Genomic DNA, 22,192 nt, shown 5'->3' with positions numbered 1-22,192 from the left:
TAATAATGTGATTAATAATGCTTTTACGTAAAGTTATTACAATTAAAAATTTAATATAGAAATAATATAACATTTTTATATATTATGTAGTTATTTCGCTTTTTTGATTTTAGCCATAAAATTTAAGTAGAAAATTGTGAGACACATAAGTGATCTATATAAGAGTATACAATCATAAATCATGTCATATCATATATCATATCATATATCCACACAATGGGCCTCATTCATGAAACAAGAGCAGAACAAATGTGTGTAAATTGTTCGTAAAGCTGTTCTGACGTAAATTTTCGGGTTCATGAAAGTGTTCGTATTTTCAAAACGTTGGTTGGTACGAAAGAAATTTACACCTGCTCCCTACCACGAGTAAATGGTGTGTAAAACGTTCTGTGTTCTTTTTGGCAAACTGATGACACTGAATTTTGCTGCGCTGCCATCATAATATTTTACAAGTTCGTTTGCTGTGTTTTTTATTTTTTTTTTGTAGCTGAGAGTTGATACACTGCTTAGCTTTGGTAGAACGCAGCGCTTGTCACTGTCACTTTACTCAGCCCTCCAATCAATGGAGGAGGGGCGGAACAAATACTACACCGACCAATCATCCTACTTCTACAACAACTGAACAACAACAGAGAAGTTAATATTGCTGGTTACTGCATTTTTATATTCCGTTATATTCTTCAAAATGAGATACTAGTAATACGTTACTGCCGTGGATATTCCTAATCATAGCAACCAAAGCGTCTCAGCTGTATTTTTAAGCGCCGCCAGCTGGCCGTTTTAAAAAGAGCACCTGACATTTTTTCAGCTGGTTAAAAACGCTTTGGCGGACACACGTTATTGAATATTTATTGTTAGGCATATGGCCTATTAGTCTTTTTTGCATTTATGCAAAATACTGGAGCCAAACCTGAGAAAGGAGTCCAGAATATTCCACTGCGTTCCTGGACACGCAATTTGCGTAGCTGTAACTCATAGGCGGGGATTATGGTAATTGTGAATGAGCGTGCACGAGCGCCCTATTTACAAATGAAATCGGACGCTTACGAAGCGTTTGCAAACCCGGAGGAGATTTTTCAGGAAGGTCTGTTTTACGCGCAAATTACATAAATTTTAGGCCCATTGTATGAATATGTTTGTTTTTTAGTTACACTTTTATTTTAGAAAAATGTAATTTACTAGCCTATTTATTACATAAACAGAACTATAATAAAAGATTATTACAAATTAAGCAACAATTCAAAAATGCTGTGCTGCAAGCTATGGCGGCCAAACAGAAAGAGATTTAGAGCGTCTCACACGATAAATCCACAGCCAAACAATCTCCTGCATCAGCTGTTTCAACGCTACACATCTATATATACACTGCCAGAACTAACACCAGTCATAAAGTTTTATACTCCAAAACTCGCATCCAGCATCCTCGGAGAAACATCATATTTACACAAACTCTTTCTCCCTTAAAACGACAGTTTTAGAGCTCTTGTTTGACCCCCAAAACTCAAAAACACTTCTATCTTACAGACCACACAATAAGAGGGAGAGGTAAAAATGCATTTCTCAGTTGCTGGAGTGGGCCGTGCAGGCTGTAATTTGGGGTCCGCGGATCACCCGTTCCCAGAGGTCACCTACCGTGAGCTTAACAAACATGCTGTAGCCTCATCAACACAGCAAAGCTGGCAAACAGACACGAGGCGTTGTGTTAGGAGGACATCCACGCGTGATGTACAGATATAATGAAACGCATTTTAATACAACAGATGAAGAGCATAAGACCCTTATTAGAACAGCCGCTGCATTCAGAACCGGTCCAATCCAGAAAGGACAAGCTTACAGTCACTTTAATTGGCAATGTGAAGGTCAAACAATGTGTGTAAATGAAAAGACCACGAATTTAAACATGTCTGCAGTAAGAATGCCAGTCACTGATTGCAGGTGTAATTTTTTTTTTTAACTTCTTTATGCAATTTTCACAATTTTACTTGAAGTTAATATTAGCTAGTTTGTTGGATTTGTTGTTTATTATGAAAAAATGCCATTTTACATTTTTATTTTAAGCCATTTTGCTTTATGAAAATATTTTAAAATCAGTAATTTAAACCAATCATCATCTAAAATAACTCAAATAAAATTAAACTTGTGAAACTGCAAAAACCAGAGCCACCAGACTCAGGAATAGTGTTTTTTGCCAAACTACTTTATTATTTTTCACTACAGCACAACATCTGCATGAATGTTTACGCATCTCTGTGTTTATATTTGTCGCACTATAATCTCTGCTCTGATTTAGTCTTTTGTTGTGCACTATGTAATAATTATCTCTGCCCTGACCCATTCTCCAGTGCTACAACATTCAAAGCTGCTAAAATTTGCACTCTGCTATGGAAATTGACATCATTCCTACCCACTCATCTGTTTTCTTTTCCCACCGTTTTGTTATATATTTTAATCGATTTACACATACACAACTCCTTTGTACCTAGAGTGCAAATTATTCAGTGACTTTCACAAGAATCTAGTTATCGTCAATAATCATCAGTAAGAATGACAGTCATTGACTAAAGTTATTTATATTTTTGTGCTTTTAAATTATTTTTTTAACACCATTTTACACTTTACTTGAAGTTAATATTAGTTAGTTTGTTGGTTTTGTTACAGTTTGGTTGTTTATTATGAGAAAATACAATTTTAATTTACAATTTGAGGTGAAACTAGTTGAGCTGTGTCTTAATCTTGTGAAATATTACAATTTAAAATAACTTTTTTCTATTTGAATATATTTCAATATGAATTGAATATATTTTAATTTATTCCTGTGATGCAAAGCTCAATTTTCAGCATCATTACTCCAGTCTTCAGTGTCACATGATCCTTTAGAAATCATTCTAATATGCTAATTTGAGGCTCAAGAAACATTTTTTTATTATTATTATCAGTGTTGAAACAGTTGTGCTGCTTAATATTTTTGTAAAAACCATGATTTTTTTTAAATGACTGCATTTTTGATGAACAGAAGGAACAGCAATTATTTTTCATTTAAGTCTTTAATTGCATCCTTGCTGAATAAAAGTATGATTTTCTTTAAACGAAAATAATAATTCTTTCTTACCCTAAACTTTTGAATATACACAGTTTTTATTTTATTTTTAGTGCACCACAAAAATCCCATCACCATCAGAACAGAGTTTTTAATATAATTTGGGGCCGAGCTCACAGTGAAAGATTCCTAATCAATATGACTTTGGAGGACCCTCAAACAGATGTAGCAATACTCCTCTTGGAAAACACTGCAGTGGAGAGACAGAGAGAAGCCGGCTGCTGTTCAGTGGATTAGGCCCAGGGCGCTGGAGTGCTGCTGGGAGCTGGAGAGACCCCGTCACACTCGCCCTGTTTACAGTGTGAAGAGTGTTTTTATGTCGGTGTTTTTGAAGCACCTCTCAAAGCCTGGGCCAAGGCACTGGGGCAGAGCTTACACTGGGAGAAGATGCACTCCACTGAGCTGCTGTCTCTTACACACACACACACACATTCCCATCGGCTTAAGGGCCTGCATCACTGACTCACACACACACACTGATCAGAGCAAAAGAACGCCTGTGTATTGTGAATGTAAAAATAAGCCAGTGTGGTAATCATTGAAAGAGCCCACATATGCTCTCGGCCCACGCCAACACGGATTTCGGCCCCCCGGCTAACTCTTCTTACGATAAATGACAGTGAGCTTGTTTCTCGTTTCAATCCAGCCTGAAAATCCTGAAATGACAATGGGAATTCAATGTGTGATTCAAAAGTTGCTCTGTTCCAAAACCTAGTGAGCTGCTTACTATAATTATGCTGCCTGCTATTACACCTTGAAGCCAAAATCTAAGACAGCTTCACATACTGAACACACTAATCACAGTATTTATACTACAAACTGGGACAGAATAGAGCAAAAGTATGCAAACTGGGAAGTACATCAAGAGGTCAAGGTTTAGCTTAGTTGGTTGGCAAGGTCCAGTTAAGTGGTTGGCAGATGCTTTTAGGATGCAAAAAACATTTGTGGAGCGCTAAAAATAAATGGGATTAATATTTTGAATGGCCTTATACTTTATGCTATTTGTGTGGTGCACCAAAATAGTAAACAGATTAATAAAATGTAGATAAATGATGAACATAATATATAAATGATGAACATAATATATAAATGAATGACTACATAACAAAGATAGATAGACAGACTGACAGATCAACAGATTGATGGATGGATGATTGGATGGATAAGATAATAGATGATAGAATGAAAGATGGATGAATAGAATGATGGTGATAAAACAATGGATGGATGGATGAATGGATAGGAGTGATAATAGAAGGATGGATCAATGGATCAGTGGATGGATGATGGATAGATGGATGGATAGAATGACAGATGATGGAAGGATGGAATGATAGATGAAAGAACGATGGATGGATGGACAGAATGATGGATGAAAGGATGGCTGGAATAATAGATGATAGAAGTATGAAAGGATGGTAGAAGGATGGATGGATGGAATGGTAGATGACAGAATGATGGGTGGGTGGATGGATAAAATGATAGAAGGACAGAGGGATGGATGAAAGAATGACAGATGTTAGAAGGATGGATGCATGCATGATAGAAGGATGAATAGATGGATGGATGGATAGAATGACAGATGTTAGAAGGATGGATATGGAATGATGCATGACAGAACGACGGATGGATAGACAGAGTGACAGACAAACAGAATGATAGAAAGAACAACAGAACAAGACAGAGATAGACAGAATTTAAAAAGCTTCTTTTAAAAACATATAATACGTAGGTAAATTGATTAAGAAATAAAAGTATTATGAATGCACATTTCATGACTAGGTTTTGGGACGGCACTATTGTGTGTGTGTGTGTGTGTGTGTGTGTGTGTGGAGTGAGTGTTTGTGATGAACATGCGAGTGACAAACGCTGGCGTCTCTCTTCACGGACCCACTCTCTGAACTGCTGTCACCGCTACACCAGCACTCTCCCCTCCAGTATCAACACCGGATGACTCACCACTTTTCGCTGACTAACTCTTTTCTTGAACGAGAGCGAGGGGGGAGGAGTGATAAGAAGATTGTCAGGCCTGGTGCTGGAGGGGAAGACAGACAAACCGAGAGAGATGGGCATATCTCAGCGCTGCTGGCTGCCTCTGATAAGCACTGATAAGGCATCTCTTTGATGTTCAGTTAAGTGTAAAATTAAAATGCGCCAAAAGCCGAGGGGCGCGCGGCACCCCCTTCTGCATCTGAAGATGGGAGGATTTTCCTCTCTTCTCTTTGGCTCCTCCCACGTGCACCTCTCTCTCAAATCAGGCAGGTGTTAATTGTATGGGTGTCTGTCCCGTCGTGCTTATATAACGTCCAAATCATATATCAAATCATTTTCAATCTTTCATCTGGCTATCATTAAGCCTCATTATCCACACGGCCTGATTACAGATCCAATTAACCTTGTTTCTCTGAGCCGTGGCTCTGCTAGGGTGCGTGTAGTTAATAATTTCTCTAATTGAAAAACTGTAATGTCAGAATCACAGATATGAAAACAGTTGCCTAGCAGCTGCAATGACGACATAAAAAAGTGGCACTGGCCAAATGAAATATTAATACGTCTGGAGATGCTTCTAGAAGCTTCTAACCTGATTCGTCACATCTGACCAAACAGATTAAGGGATTTATTGTAGAGTCGTATTCTACATTTTCATAGCATCTTAGCTTATCTTACAGATGAGTCTAGGAAACACCATATTTCAGGCAATAATACAGATAAGCCAATAAATATTTTCATGTTGTGGCCAATATACAATAAATGGCTGATTTTAAAATCTAGGACTAAAAAAAATTGAAAAAACTGCTGCAACCATTACTACTGCGAATAAATATATAAACAAGCACAAAAAAATAACAATTTGAAAAAAAAGAAAAAGTGTAAAATGTTGAAAAAAGGGAATTTAGGCATTGCAGGATGTACAGTATGAAAACACATGAAAAATAGATCAACTTTCATTTGAAAAAAAAAATTACAATAATAAATTCTGATTGAAAATAAATAAATAAATTCAGATGTCAATAAGCAATATAGTGCCAATATTCCCTACACCTTGCTGTTGTATTCCAACAAAATTGCGTATGAATTTATTGCTTAAATAGAGTTCCATTATAAATGTTCAATTTCCAGTCATAAAAACCTAATAAATTATTTGTAGTGCTATATTTTTTGTTGAAGAAAACATTACATTTTTCAAACATATAAAAAACTGACATTTTTGCAGAGGAGTCTGTAAAAATGTTGACAGGGCAAATGAATTGTATCTAAATTACTATGGAAATATGCACAGTTCTGATAGTTTTTTATTGTTGTTGTTGTTTTTAGTCCAGGTATTATAGATTTGTAAAACTGGTCATTTATCAGCTAGCCATAACATATTTCTTGTTTTTTTCCAATACTCATTAAGCCCAAAACACTTTTAGACTGGCCTGGATCATCCTTAATGTTGTGGCACTGTAAATTTAAAAGAAAATAAGATGCTATGAAAGTGTAGAATATGACTCCTATAAACTGCTAAATAAACAGACCAATATATTAGCTATATATAACAATGATGGCATCATCACACAGCATAATTTTCATAAACGTTTTGAGTCTACAGAGAACCGTACTGTTACTGAAACCAGTCTAAACGCAGACTAGACCTTATGGCTCATTTCCACAGAGCGGTACGGTTCAGTACAGTACGGTATGGAATGCAATTATATCCGTTTTCATTGTCAGAAGTTGTGAATGGTACCAAAATAGTGAACCGTACCATACCACTTTTTTGGTATCCTACCGTTGGGGTACCTAGCACAGCAAAGGGTGGAGCTAAACTCACTGCAGAACGTTGATTGGTTGACTAGAATCGTCACTTTTGCGTGATACAAGGGGTTAAATTCGTTCCTCTCTGCTGTCCATGAGTGTTGGGCTTATTTACGTCAGAGTGTGCAAACACAAAAAAAATGTGCATTTTATAATTTTATATTTTCACACAGACAATAGCCATTTCTCAATATGTGTTCTTGTCTGTTCTTGTGGTCTTGTGAAACGTCATTGCCCAAAAACCCGCGTAACTTTCAAAATATTAGTTATTGTGTCATGAAATGTAGTTTTAAGAGTTTTTCAGGCAAGAATGTAGTTGTTTAAAACTGTTTATTTATAAAGATAGTGACTATTTGAAAATTTGTTATGCCGATTTCGGAGCTCCATGCGATCACCGGGCGCTCAGTGCTCATGTATCCGCCAAGAGCAGCCTCACAGCGGCTAGTCCTTCCGACATCTGCTACTGGCTCTGATGTCTCTGTAGTGATTAAACATGAGATACAATTCGTTTTGGGTATATTTAACAGGCATTCGTGGTCTCATGAATCTATTATTTGTTCCTGCTCATATCGTTTTGGCTGAGCACAAAGTTATGTTTAACTTTATATATTTATTTTCAACTTTACCGTAGTATCTACAGCTCTGACTTTGTAGTATACGTTTGACTGAATTGTTTGCTTTTGTCTTTATTTCCTTATATAAGCCTCTTATACTTTGTACTTATACTTTTATAATGGCTATTATTGTTCATTAAAACTGACATTTAACAAAAAGAGGCAGAGTTGTGCTTATTGTCGCGCTTTATCGTCGACTGCTACTTTCCGGCATACACCACGCCTATCAAGTACAGGTACTGTTGGCGGTGGAAACGCAAGCTGGATCAGGGTGTTCGGTCTCGAATCATACCGTACTGTACTGTACTGACACGTACCGCTCGGTGGAAACTAGCCATTAAATTCACACTTGAACTCAAATCTGCATCTCGCCTCATCTAAAGCTACATTGTTAGTTAGCCGGGCCACTTTGTTCCTGTCGCTGTGGTTTTACTCTGTAATCGTGATGCAAAGAAATGCAAGAGAGATATAAATAAAGCGACTGCACTCAGTGTCTGGTATCCAAGCAGCTGGAGAGTCACGTATGCTGTTTTCCCTTCACTCCTCGGTCATCGGGTGCACTGAAACTCCATCAACACAAAGATGCAGCCGTAACTTCTCAACCTGTGAAGGCAGCGGCCTACAGCTCAGTCAAGTGTGCAATAATGCGCTACGACGAGAAATGAAAAGCAAAAGAGAGAAAGAAAAGGAGAAAAGAAAAAGGAGGAGGCGGGAATACAAGATGTAAATCTATTCACAGATTGGGCCAAATCTGTGCTTAGACTATTATTTTCCCTCACCGCAACAGAATCTTGGCTGGAAACACGACACCAACCCAGACATTAAACACTTGGGCCTATTTCAAACATCAGTAACCACAAACAAAAGGCACCAACAAAAAAGTTGGCCAAGTTATTTGGCTCGATACTCATTAGCACCTGAAATTCTGGAAGGAATTACACTGTAGACACCCTGAAAACACTCGTACATCCATCACAGCGCAGCAGCGCCAAATAGAGAATTACAAAATCAACAGGATGAAGCTGTGATTGACTCAAATCGGCTTTGCTGAATGGAAATAAAAATGACTGCACTAGATTCTAACAATTGTGCAGAAAATGAGTTTTGTTTTGCATGAGCCACAGTTTGCTAAATGGTTACTAGAGTGATCTGGATGGTTGCTTATACATTCAGGAGTAAAACCACGACTGCAATATAGCAATAACCAAAGCTACATTTTAGTGTCTTACAGCTTTGAATATAGATACAGAAAATGGATGGCAACAGTTAGTACCAACAGCAAGACATCTTAAGAATTTGTAATTTTTAGTGGCCACTAGCGATGCTTTCCATCCAAGTTAAGAATTTCATTTATACGAAAAATTGGAATATTACAAAAACAAATTTTTTATTACCAAAGTGCAAAAACAGTTTATTGGTGAATATGTTTGACCAACAAATAAATTGATAAAATAAACACAAATAACATAATAAATATATTCTTACCAAATAAAAATACTGCAAACCCTATTCATTGGTAAATGTGGATCACTAATAAACACATTTATTACAATAAACAATATAAATAAATATAATTTACATAATAAAATGAACCTAAAAATTTCAATAATATTTCTATAGATATAAACAGAAAAATTGTTATTTGCATTTTGGAAAAATGTATTCTCATACTGTGACACTTCAAAATCTGCTAAATAAATATCTGGATGGAAATCCAGTTAATGTGTTGTCACTGCATGAACAGGATTCAGAAGAGGAGTAAAAACATTTCCAGCTGCTGCGTGTACGTGGCTTATAATATTTTGTTCCTGCCGTCAATGTCCAGCAGATAATATTTCTATTTCATCAAAAATAAATGAAATAAAACAATTACAAATGCTTCAAAAACTAATAGCACAGCATTAATGAACGCTCTGAGAAATGTCCTCCCTTAATAACAGCTTGTGAAAATTCTAATTTTCAGTCCGAATGACATTTGCAACAATTCTTCCTCTTATCGTCCAGTGTAAATACACGTCTAGGGAAAATGCCTTGGCTCCAAATTTCCAGCAAGTGTCAAACGAGACGAACAATGAAGCGAGTGAGAAAGTTCCCAGTGCTTCACAGACAATGAGTGAAAGAAGCGATTGTGTGATTGACACATACAGATGGACAGAGCCGCTGACCAGGTTCGGTCTGCCACGGCCTGAGGGGCTTGCTGGATGTCAAAGTAATAGCCGATCCAAAAAAGAAAATCTGTCATTATTTACTCACCCTTATGGTTGTTTCAAACCCGTATGTTTCTATTTATTCTTATGACACATAAAAACTGCCAGCATATGGGTTTGGAACAACATCATGAGGGTGAGTAAAGAACACAATTTTCATTTTTGGAAGAACTATTGCTTTAAATTTGTATGCGAATTTGAGGTGGACACATAAGTGGTTCTGTTGTACTCACTTCCTGTTCCCCCAGGGAGCAGGGCACAAAAGCTTGCATACTCTGTTTAAAAGAATGCCAACCCTCTAGGGCAAATCACAGCGCAGGAAACTGAGAACAGACGAGCCGTTCTGAACATCTGAATCCATCTTTCATTTGAGAAAGTGAAACAGTGAGTCATCTAAGCCACACTGAATCACAAATGAACTCATAATACATCTGAATCTGATTATGCCGCGTGGCACCGCTGCAGATCAAACCCTCGAGACTGGAACGGTTTATACTGGGGACGGGCAGTCAAGCACTCGTTTAGCTTTGAGTTGATTAGCAAAAAGACAATTCAGATTACTTACAAATCGATTTTCAAATTTATGGTGCGAAAAGAATGTGAAGAGCTACGTGAAAATTTTGTTTAACACTTTTTTTTTTTTTTTTTAATGATTATTTTTAAATTAATAGTTAAAAATATGAAAAGATTTAAAAACAAAATTTTTTTTTCAATTTAATTCTTCCCAATAGAAAAGCACAGGCTGTTATATTTACAGTACGAGCTAAGTGCTCTGATAAAAAATAAAAATAAATAAATAAATATATATATATATATTCATTATTATAGTAAATAAGCATTATATAGTATTTTAATTATTTTATTTTATATTCCTACTACAATAAATAAAAGCAATGATTTTACATTAAAAAATGCACATAAAAATATTTCAATGTTGTATTTATTATTTTCTTTATTTGTAAAACATTACTTTTCAGCTTGTAGTTTTCACCACATTCTGAAAATGTGACATTTTTAGTATTATCTTCATATTTGATTAAGCAACTTTATGACTTTATTTTTATAATGCATTTGAATACTTAAGACTGCAAAATAACCCAAAATGCCCATCAGTTGATGCATGTCATTTACCAGAGGATTGTTTGGTTAGCTGGTCTGGTTTGGTTTCTTACCTCTGCGCTGCTCACTCGACCTTCCTGGAAAGAGCACTCAGCAACGTTATTAGTGCAGATGTGGCGATATTTACACCAGTTGCAGGGGAAAGGGCTGCTAACACACGACGAACACCTGCAGAGGAGAAAAACATAAGAGAGTTACATGAGAGGTCTGTTCTGAGCACATAAAACAAGTCATCTGTGAACTCAGACCAAGTTTTCACTGACTATTTTACCACAAAATCCACCCCATAAATTATATACATAATTAAATAATAAATAAAATATCAAAAATAAAATTATAGATTTTATAATAAAATTATAGATTGATAGTTAGATAGACAGAGAGATAGATAAACATATAATCCATAATCCATGCATTTTGATGCTTCCCCCAGACAGTTTAATTGATTACAATAGAAATGATCTAGTTTTGTTGTGTCAATTTAACCAGATTGACTTCTCTGTCTGAAAATAGCACTTTCTGGTTCAAAACCACCATTTTTCCAGTGCAGAACTGGATTTTCGGACTTCATGGAAACGAACAAAACGGCCATATTTGGCATTTGCTGTCAATGGAAACGGGACAAAAAAAAGCAACCAGCAACCAAACCAGATCTACACCCAAAAATACAAGAAGTTGGAACTACAACTTGTTTGGTATCTTCGGCAGCAACCTAAACTCCCTGTCCTCAACTGAACCTCTGGCTCAAGTCATTAATTCCTTCAATTCTTAGAATACTTCGCCTATAAATCACTTCATTGTCCTTGGGAACATCTTAAACGAGCCCCGGGTCAGACTTAAACTCTCGTAGAGACTCTCTCGGCGTAAATGAAGACGCCGCTGTGGAAATCTGAGCGGTCAATGTGTCACAAATCCACTCTTTCACTTCAACACACACAATTAATCCTCGAGGGCCATTGAACACCGACTCGTTCGCACCGCTTCTCAATTAGTCATTAACCCGAGCCTGAAAAAGTCTTTTAGACGGCGGCCCTAATGACATTCCCAATTAAACAGTCACGTCCTGCCGAGAAACATAAGCAGGCGACACCTGTGGACTCGAACACGCATACCCAACGAAAGGCCAATCGCGCTACGAGAAATGAAGCGCATGCTGAGAGAACGTTTGCGGACACTTCCGGCAGGGCGATTTTTTCCATCTCACGCCGTCTCTCATCTGCCACTGGTCCTGTACGGAAAGCCCACGCAATACGCCATCCTAATCACATCCTTCCCTCCAGAGGCACGGTTCAGATCGCCTTCAGAGAGCACTCGACAGTCCGAGCACACCACACCTGGAGCTGCATTGCTCAGTATAATCTCGTTTCGCTCTCTGGAGGAAAAAAAAGATCCTTCCCGTTTGAAACATCCCAGACGTTGGCACTGGCAAAATTACACCGGCTGCTTTCTTGCACAACCATCTCTGGCGGAACAATTGAAAGCGTACGGATTATCATGGGTCATTTAAAACAAGTTAATGCATTTTCTTTGCAGTATGGGTGCGTTTGAACTTGCTAAATCTAATATTACTGCCGACGGGGGTTCAGCGTGGGTGTGTTTTTTAGCGCGTTTGGAAGGTAAAGATGCAAACTAGAGCTGATGGAGGAGGGCGCAGCGCTCCACTGCAGCTGAAATGCGTTGTAAATACTGCAAACCGATCTGCAAGTCTCGCCTGAAATATGCAATATGCTGTGTCAGGGGTTTAAGGCCCATCAATTCACTCAGCTTTAATTTGAGCGTGGGCTGAAAAACACAGCACGGCCAAATGGTGACACTCTGATGAAGTGAGTGTTTTACCATCACTGGGAGTCTGGGCTGGACTTTCAGTGCAGGCAGATCTGGAGTTTGTGCACTATAGTCAAACTGAAATTAAAAACGGACCAGATTTAAGTTCTTAATACAGTTTTCTGGCCTCGATTCATCTGTGCATATCATTACAAAGGTCACAACAAATTTTTTCTCTTTCTTTTCTTTTTTTTTTTTTAGCAAAGAGCAATGCAATGGTTTACCTCTAAAACACAACAATTATTATTATTTTTTTAAATTCCATTTTGCACAAATGCATATTTAATTGAGCAAAATTTGAGATGGGATGATGCATATAATTACATATGCAATATACATGCAAAATAATTATATATATATATATATATATATCTCTTCATGCAAAACAATATTGATTATCTTCTAGTTTTCAGCACATCCTGACTGATGCTTCCAAGATCAATATCCATCGTTCTATCTATCCATTACATATATAAATTATATAATTTATTTTTAATGATATATACTGGAATATGATCAAAATTGTTATTACAGACATATATTATGTTTTGCTCAGGACTGCATCTTAAAATTATAGATTTATTTTATAATAACATTGTTTTGTCCTGACTGATGCTTCTAAAACTATCACAAATCATTTTTGCAAATTCAACAAAACATTGCCAGATAACATTATCATCAGAAACCGCAATAACGCTGCAGAATACACAACAGAAAACCAAACAAAATTTGCAAGGCATTTAGAAAAAAAAAAAGAAGGAAAAAAAAATAAAATCAACAAATGTTCCTTATTGTTAAGCTCTACATCTACTCCTTGAAAACCCACCCAACTATTCAAAACGGTGAGAGAGGACACAGTCGTCCTTTGATATGCACTTCCTGGTAACTTGAGGCCACGAATATCTAGGTTGAGCAATAAAACACACAAGAGTTTCACATGTTTAATGAATGCCCACATTCACATCCAAAACTAACTAGCACCAGAAAGACACCCTCGCTAACAGCTGCATGGGAAGATGAAACAGAATAAAGAGCTTCGGCTTTATACAAGCCATTTCATTACTACATATCCTGAAATGCACTATGGCTTCCTCTCCTGCCCCCTCTCTCACATCACAGGTGGTCGTTATCCCGCAGGGAAAGAGGAGGTTAAGAGGGGGTTGGGGATGGACCTTTGGGTCTGGGTGGCCGAAGAATTGTGGGAAATAAAGATGGAGGCAGGCGGACGAAGACGAGTGGGTGCCATCCACCGGCATCACCAGAGGCGAAGACAATCGGCGGGCTAAACGTTCCCACAGGGCTTTTGTGAAAACAGGAAATCTGGCACAGGCTATAGGCCGTGCTGGCAAGGTAGTGGGCCTCGCTCGGACGTGGGTTGCCATGGCAACTGGCGAGCCCGGCTCGATGGATCAGCACGGGCGCTTGTACTTACACACACACACACAGAGACCGGATTGCCGAGTGTAGATTTGCGCATCTAATTTTCTACCTGTATATGCAGAACCAAGGTGCAAATTGTCGTCACCACATGGCGGCTCCCTCCAGTTGTCATATTTTATCTTCCTTTTGTTTCAGCTTTCCCTCCTTTGATAAACTAATTCGCATTTCCCTCCCGTTTCCATGCAAATCACAACTGGAACGGCCGAAATGGGTTCGGAAAAACAAAGGAGGCGCCAACAATGCGTGATTGTGCTGGCTGACTGGGTTAAGTGATGTAAAGCGTTCGAATGAAAGGAGGAGCGGCGGAGGGAAATAAACGAGGGGGTTCCTGTCCTCCAGGATGCACCGACACATCTCCACCCTCTGCATCGACTTCACGATGACTGAAGTCCAAATGAACATAAATATACAGAGCGCGGATCGCTCTCAGGCCAGAGTTTGGCGTGACTGCCAATCAACACTGAACTGACCTGAGCTTCTTTAGAGTTGAACTGAGTTCCGTTCATAACATTGACTGAACTGAATTGAATCAACATTGTCAATATTGTCTTTTTAGAGCTGTGTTACAGCTGAAGTTGTATTGGTTTCATATTTGAAAAACTCTGCACTGTGATTTTCATTTTTATTACTGTGAAGCTGCTTCTGTATTGTATAAAGCGCTACATAAATAACCTGACTTGAGGCGGAAGCAGACGACCGCATGAACGGAGCACAAAAATAACCCGAACCTCAAACGGAAATCGTCCCAGCAGCCAACAGCTGGACCGCACTGCAATTACACACCAGCGCTAACACCTCTGGAGCAATTACACTTATTTAGTGACCACAGACTGAGCTGCAACTCGCTCTTTTTTTACTGCCAGTGGGAACTTATTGTGTATTTCTAAGCGAAATCATGATTGCAGCAGAATGTTTGCTGGTTTCTGAGAAATTTACAGATGTTTTTGTTTTCAAATGAGGTTCTCAGAACAACTTAAGACATCCAATTAAAAATAATTTTCCATAAGCAAAACACCTCTTGGAAAAACAAACAAATGTTGCAAAAGTTAAAATAAAAAACACTTGCATATTTGCACATTTAAAATAAAGAAGAAAAAAAACTCCTTTTGACTATATTAAAATTATTCAACTGTCAATTTACTGACCCTCGAGTTGTTCTAAACCTGTATGAATTTTTTTCAGCAAAAGAAAATATTTTGAAAAATGTTGATAACATAAAATAGTTGACGGTAGCCATTGATTTCCATGTTACGGAAATAAAATACAGAAGTCAATGGCTACCATCAACTGTTTGCTTACCAGCATTCTTCAAAATAACTTCTTTTGTGTTCAGCAGAAGATAGAAACTCTTTCAGGTTTCTAACAAGTGGAGGGTGAGCAAATCCTGACAAAAATGGATTTTCAGGTGAACAAGTTGAATCAATGATGAACTGACCTTAACAGGAAAATTAAGTGTTTACTATCGTCCTCTTGCATTATCGACACACTGTTTATCTGTTTAACACTGTAAAGCTGCTTTGAGAACATAAGAAATGTTTGTGTCTCCAGAAAAAGCAGCTTTTAAAACTGCTTTTTTTATGAAATGCTTTTAACATGACAGCATCTCAAAAATGGAGTGCTGAAAAATAGACACTAAAAAAGGAAGTGAACACAAGACAATGATGAAAGACTTCCAACTAGCGCATTTTTACACACAAGAACAACTGCAGACAGATGCAAGAATGACTCTTTATACCTTACTATATACTAATATGATAAAACTTCTCTTCCTATATATATATATATATATATATATATATATATATATATATATATATATATATATATATATATATATATATATATATATATATATATATATATATATATACACACATATATAAAAGTAACATTCAGAAATATTGAGGAAGATTTATTAACAAACAGATACAGATATTAACAGACAAAGCTCTGATAATGAGAGATTTTAAAAAATAATAAAATTTTTATAAGCACTCTAGATTAATTTATGCATGTGCTTTTGATTAAGCAAACCCATACACAAACACTTCCTTATCTACAAACATCTGTCTAATCCAGCTCCAGCTCTTCTGCTTTCAGTGAGTATCACGACACATCTGTGCGGTGTTTGTCTGTATCAGTAAAGCCAACTGAATTTCAGCCATCATGATCTGACCACAAATTGACAGATTGTTTTTTAATGTAGCTTATCACTACACAATGAACTGTAATGTAATGTTTACAATGTTTTTAAAGATTTATTTAAGATTAATTGATGCATTTAGTATTATGAATTATGAACAATAACAATGTTCATTTATATCTATTGTTATATTAAATATTTTATAATACAATATTTTTTATTTTAGTTCAAAATGCATTCATTTTAACATTTGATATTAAATATTAAGTATGTTTAAATAAACATTAAGCAAGAACAATAATTTATTAATATTAATAATACATACTTTCCTGTTTGTCACTGAAGCTGCTTTGACACAATCGGTTTTGCATACAGTGCTATAGAAATTAAGGTGGACTTAACCCCTGGACATTCATTTTCTAGCAAGTTTTTAAGAACTTCAATATAATTTCTTTAATGTAAAAAATTCCAGCAGCTGCGCTGGCTGTTTCGGGAGCAAAGATGTGAGGCTGGACGAAAAGTGCTGAATCAATCATGTGTGTGTGTGTGTGTGTGTGTGGGAATAGTAAAATTGCTGACAACGTGGATAACGGCGGCTGTGAAGGAAACTAGTTCAATGACTGCGAATCCTATCAAACCCGGTTAGAAGTTTCACACGTCACAAATACATCTCTGACGATCGCACTTACGATTGCAAGACACTGCAGTTGTAGAAGATGAAATCGGTGGTGATGAATTTGAGACCCGTCTCTTTGGACTTCAGAGAGAGCTTCACGACCCGTTTATCACCTGGAAAAGAACGTAAAGACACAGTAATGAAGAGAAAGGCAAAGAAAATACAGGAGAAATGAAGTTAGCGTGAGAAAGGCCGCTTGAAACGGCGCTGATGGTCTAATGCAGACAGCGCAGCATCTGTGCCCCGCTCAGCACATATACTCGCTAATGCTCACGTTTCTAATATATTTGATTGCGAGACCATTTATCCACTTCTTCCATCTGTGAGCGAAATGCACTTATGTTTCAAACTCAGCAACCCTTTTGCGTTCCATAATGACTACATCTCTGCCCATCAAATTATACTTGTGGGCCTCACTTCACTATAATTGACATAATATTTCCATTTGGACATGCAATAATTGTTATTAATGGGAATACCAAGCTTCCGGAGTCTAAAAGTTACCATCAGGAGATTTTGAATTCTTAGAGTACCTTAAAAACCAGAAAAAAAATGAAAAGGGGGAAAATGAAGTAGGTCTCAAAGCTTCAGGAAGCTCAGAAGGGATTCATGTAATTATCAGTAATCACAAAAGGTAAAAAAAAAAAAAAAAAGACCGGCACAAAATGGGAAACACGGAAGGAAAAAAATTCAATTAAATTAAATTTTATTTCTAAAGCGCAATTTGTTCGAAGCAGCTCTGCAGAGCAGCTTAATAGACTTTGTCAGTAGATGCATTTCATTTGACGCAAATGAAATCGAGGTCGTGAGAGATAGATGTTCAGTCCGTCTGACTGTTGAAAAATTGAAAATGTTTCCACAAACTTCAAATGGACAAACAGTTTGACCTGCAGACAGCATGACATATTGAACTGTATTTGCTTTTGTTCACACCAAATTTAACATGAACTAAACGAGACGATTAAATGAAAAACAAATTAAAGGAATAAATGAAATCTGCACACCGTAAAAAAATATATATAAATAAATATCTCTTATAATAAAGTCTCTTATGCCCACCAAGGCTGCATTTAAAACATCTGATCAAAAATACTGTAAAAACTGTAATAATATTTCACGATATTACTATTTAAAATAACCATTTTCTATTTGAATATATTTCAGCATCATTACTCCAGTCGTCAGCGTCACATGACTCTTAAGAAATCATTAGAATCTGCTCATTTGATGCTCAAGAAACATTTCTAATTATTATCAATGTTGAAAACAGTTGTGCTGCTTTTCAGATTCCATTTTTTTTTTTCTAAATAGGTGATATTGGAAAGGAAATCCCCCAGGATGGAAAGGGCAATATGAGAATGAAACATTTGGTGGAACCAAGACTTAGCAGGAGGAGCCCATGCTAAATAATTTACAATATTAGACATATGATATTAAGATGATTAAAGAAGCCATTAGTGCTGTCAGTAATTCAACCAAACGAGAGATTGCTGTTCAGACCTTGTCAGGGTAGATGCCATATTCAATATAACGTGAATGAAAATGGGTTCAACTTGAGGCTGCATTGAAAATACATTTTTTTTAGTGGACTAAAAATTTGGAAAACATGGGTTGTGTACATCAGACATGGCCAAGGACATTAAAACAACCTGTTGAATGAATTCCACATCTGTCCCCCAGCCTCATTTTCATTCAAGTCAAATTAAACGTTGTGTTTACCCTTAGTCTTAGTATATAGATGATGGCTCAACCATGGAAAAGTGGAAGAAGGGTTTAATTTAGCTGAAATGTATAACACAACATGGGCAGAAAATGTTTTATTAATTATTAATATTACAGCTTTTTACGATCCAATCATATCCCAATAGAAAAAATAAATAAATCAAGTTATAGACTCCTCCTATATTATTTCCAATTTCACTCAAAAACCCGTCGCATTGCTGATTTCAAAAGCATTTTAAATGGCATTTCATGTTTCTTACCGTATCCCTGGGTGACAGATGGGACGTCCCGCAGGGATGGGGACATGCAGAGGATTTGTCCTTTGGCCAGCACTTCTCCTGGACTCTCCGTTAGCTCCTCAAACACACAGGTCACCCCAGCGGAGAGGTTCGGGACGTTAGCTACCTTCACACTCAGCTGGAGCGCAAACACAAAGACACACGTTCTTCTGTCAGACATGCTAGATCATCACGTGAGCAACCTGATTAAAATGTGTGAAAACAGCGTTTTAGCATGGTTCTTTAAGCATTAATGGGAAAAAAAAATCATCTTTTACTCACTCTCATGTCGTTTTAAAGCTGCATGACTTTACATATTTTTTGCAAGAAACACAAAAGATGAAGAATAATCTTTTTTTTATTATTATTTTCTCTTTATTTAGTTTCCAAATAAAGAGAAAATAATAAAAAGGATCCAGTATTTTAGTAATTTTAAATTTAATTCACCATAAAAATAACCATATTGATATACTACAATATAAAATTACAGCAACACTTCAATTCAAAGTTCAATTCATTAACATTAGTTAATGCATTAAATATCATAAACTTACAATAATCCTTGTTTTTATAGCATTTACTAACACAGGTTATTATTAAATTCTATATTATTATTTCAAGAAACGGAAAAGATGAAGATTGAACAACATTCTATAAATACATGATCTATCTATTAATCTTATACATGCATAATAAAAAACATCTACTTTTGCATTTCTTCTCTTCTCAAATCGTGTAATAAATCTGACATTGTATATTACAAATACTGCTGGCTCTCTGACAAATTGCTTTTGTTAAAAGCATAAATGTAAATTTCAATATAATAAATCCCTGAGCTGCTCTTTTCCATATAATTATAATAAACTTTTGTCTGTCAAGCTCAAAAATGACAAAAAAGCACCATAAATGCATATTAAAAGTCTTCAGATGCCATATTTTATATCTGTGTGACAGATAGATATATTTAAGCCATTCTTTACTGAAAGTCATCCCCTTTGCTGAAGCTCTACAGGTTTAGAACGACATGAGTGTGAGTATAAGATGACAACATTTTTATTTTTGAATGAGCCATCGCTTTAAATGATTTCCACCTTGTGATGCTCATTCTCATACAGTATGTTTTTATCAAAGCATTCATTTCACTGTAAAAGCAATACTAATAAAGGACACCGTTGTGAGTGTCCATAATAAAAATGCATTATGAAGATGGTTCCGGCACTACAACGGAGTGATTTTATGCTTCTGGAGTAGCATATAAAACTCAATCACCTGTGTGGAAGCGGAGGTCACGGACATGTTATCAGGAGTGACAGTGATGTCAACACACTGTTTCAGCTCCGTACTGAAGTGAAGCGGCTCGGCCCACTTCTCGCAGGCTTCCTTTCTGGAGCACCTGGAAACACACAAACAAACAAACGGATGAGTAAACTGAAACATCCCGGCCCGCACAATAGCCTGCAGTTGGCGGCGCTGGCTCGATAAGGCGTTCGCCGAGAGCAGCGGCCCGTCTCGTTCAAGCTTCAGTGAGCATGATCTTCCTTTTCCCTGTCCACTCAGACCAATGCATGTCAAATATCCACCGATATCCACAGTCCCTGCGAATGGATCAACAATACAAAACGCTTTTGATGCTGCCGATATAGAGCTACACGTTGGGCAGAATAGACTCATATACCATGCAATGGCAGAAATGTGTAGATTTATATCTGTTCGTGAGAGGTCTTTATTATTTATTTACACAAAACAATGTGACTTTTCCCAAATAATGGTGAAACACTTTGTAGTTGTCAAGAAACGCTGCAACCTGAATACTGCTGCATTCATTTCTAATTTAATTGTCTTCAAAGGTGGCTCATCCAATCAAATTTTACAGTCAGAATCATATTTTTATACTGCTTTGAGTGTTTAACTTAGATTGTTATAATGTGAGGCTTGTCAATAATTTACAATTAATCTGATTTAGTTTTCAAATAAAAAAAGGAAAAATGTATTGCTAAAATGATTATTATTTTTGTTTTAAAATTTTTGGCCGATTTAATTATCCAGATTATCTGAAAATATTTAAACCATTTTTAATTGAATTCACAGCAGATATAAACATATAATGCTATACTCCGTTTCCACAATAAAAAAAATTACAGTAACGCTTTACATCAAGGTTTAATTAATTAGCATTAGCTAATGCATCAGACATCAAACTAACAATGAACAATATTTTTTAGCATTTAATAATGCAGGTTAATGTTTATTTTATTTATTAATTATATTTGATTTATTAATACATTTGTAACAGTGTTAATGTATTATGATAAAATGAGTAAATAAACTGATGAATATTAATATAATTTAATAGATATATAAATGTAATAATGTAGAAATATGACAAGTATTAAATCTAATCTTAAATAAAATAATTTGATTAATTTTAAAATCTTACAATAACTATAAATAACTAAAATTATATAAATATTAAATAATAAACAAACAATATAAATATAAAATAATATAAGTATTAAATCTAATCTTAAAATAATAAACAAATATGAAACAATTATGATAAATTTTAAAATCCTAAAATAAAATAATTAGTGCTGTCAAGCGATTAATCGCATCCAAAATAAAAGTTTTTGTTTACATAATATATGTATGTGCTGTGTATATTTATTATGCATGTATAAATACACACACGCATGTATATATTTCAGAAAAATATATGTTTATAAATTAAATATATTTATTTATAATATAAATTATATGAATATAAATATAGACATGTAAATATTTTCAAAATATATACTGTATGTGTGTGTATTTATATATACATAATATACACAGAACACTATGCAAACAAAAACTTATTTTGTATACGATTAATCACGATTAATCGTTTGACAGCACTAAAAATAATATAAATATATAAAATAATATGAATATAAAAAATAAATATAAAATAATTGTTTGTTCATAATACATTACAAATGTTGAAAATTTTATGTAACAAAAAAAAAGAACATTAAATTATACTAATAAATTCTGTAATAAATTGTTTTTAACTGATAGTTAGTAATACCTAATGCAGTTGATAATGTTAATGAATACAATAGTAATGTAAGGTTATGGTCATACCACGGACCTGTAGTCATGGGGGAAAAATAGAATCTGAAAAGTATAGAGGCACATTAAGGGTATTGATTATCTCCTAAAAGCAAAAGAGACAAGTACAGAAATTTGTAAGCATATCAATAACAATGACTGCAGCGCCTATGCGCTTTCA

General features: G+C 35.8%; 1 protein-coding gene across 1 annotated transcript in view; it reads right to left on the bottom strand.

The window, feature by feature from the left end:
- Positions 1–22,192, bottom strand: part of plxna3 (plexin A3) — a 174,232-nt gene that overhangs the window by 64,034 nt on the left and 88,006 nt on the right. Inside the window, exons 6-9 of the mRNA XM_058784778.1 lie at positions 20,188–20,311; positions 18,901–19,057; positions 16,932–17,031; positions 10,889–11,003 (exon numbers count right to left, since the gene is read on the bottom strand). Coding sequence (XP_058640761.1) covers positions 10,889–11,003; positions 16,932–17,031; positions 18,901–19,057; positions 20,188–20,311 — 496 coding nt within the window. The remainder of the gene's footprint in view (positions 1–10,888; positions 11,004–16,931; positions 17,032–18,900; positions 19,058–20,187; positions 20,312–22,192) is intronic.

Source organism: Onychostoma macrolepis, chromosome 08, assembly GCF_012432095.1.
Source record: "Onychostoma macrolepis isolate SWU-2019 chromosome 08, ASM1243209v1, whole genome shotgun sequence".
In the NCBI taxonomy this organism is placed as follows: domain Eukaryota; kingdom Metazoa; phylum Chordata; class Actinopteri; order Cypriniformes; family Cyprinidae; genus Onychostoma; species Onychostoma macrolepis.
The sequence above is the reverse complement of the archived record's forward strand: the minus strand, read 5'-3'. Positions and strand labels throughout refer to the sequence as shown.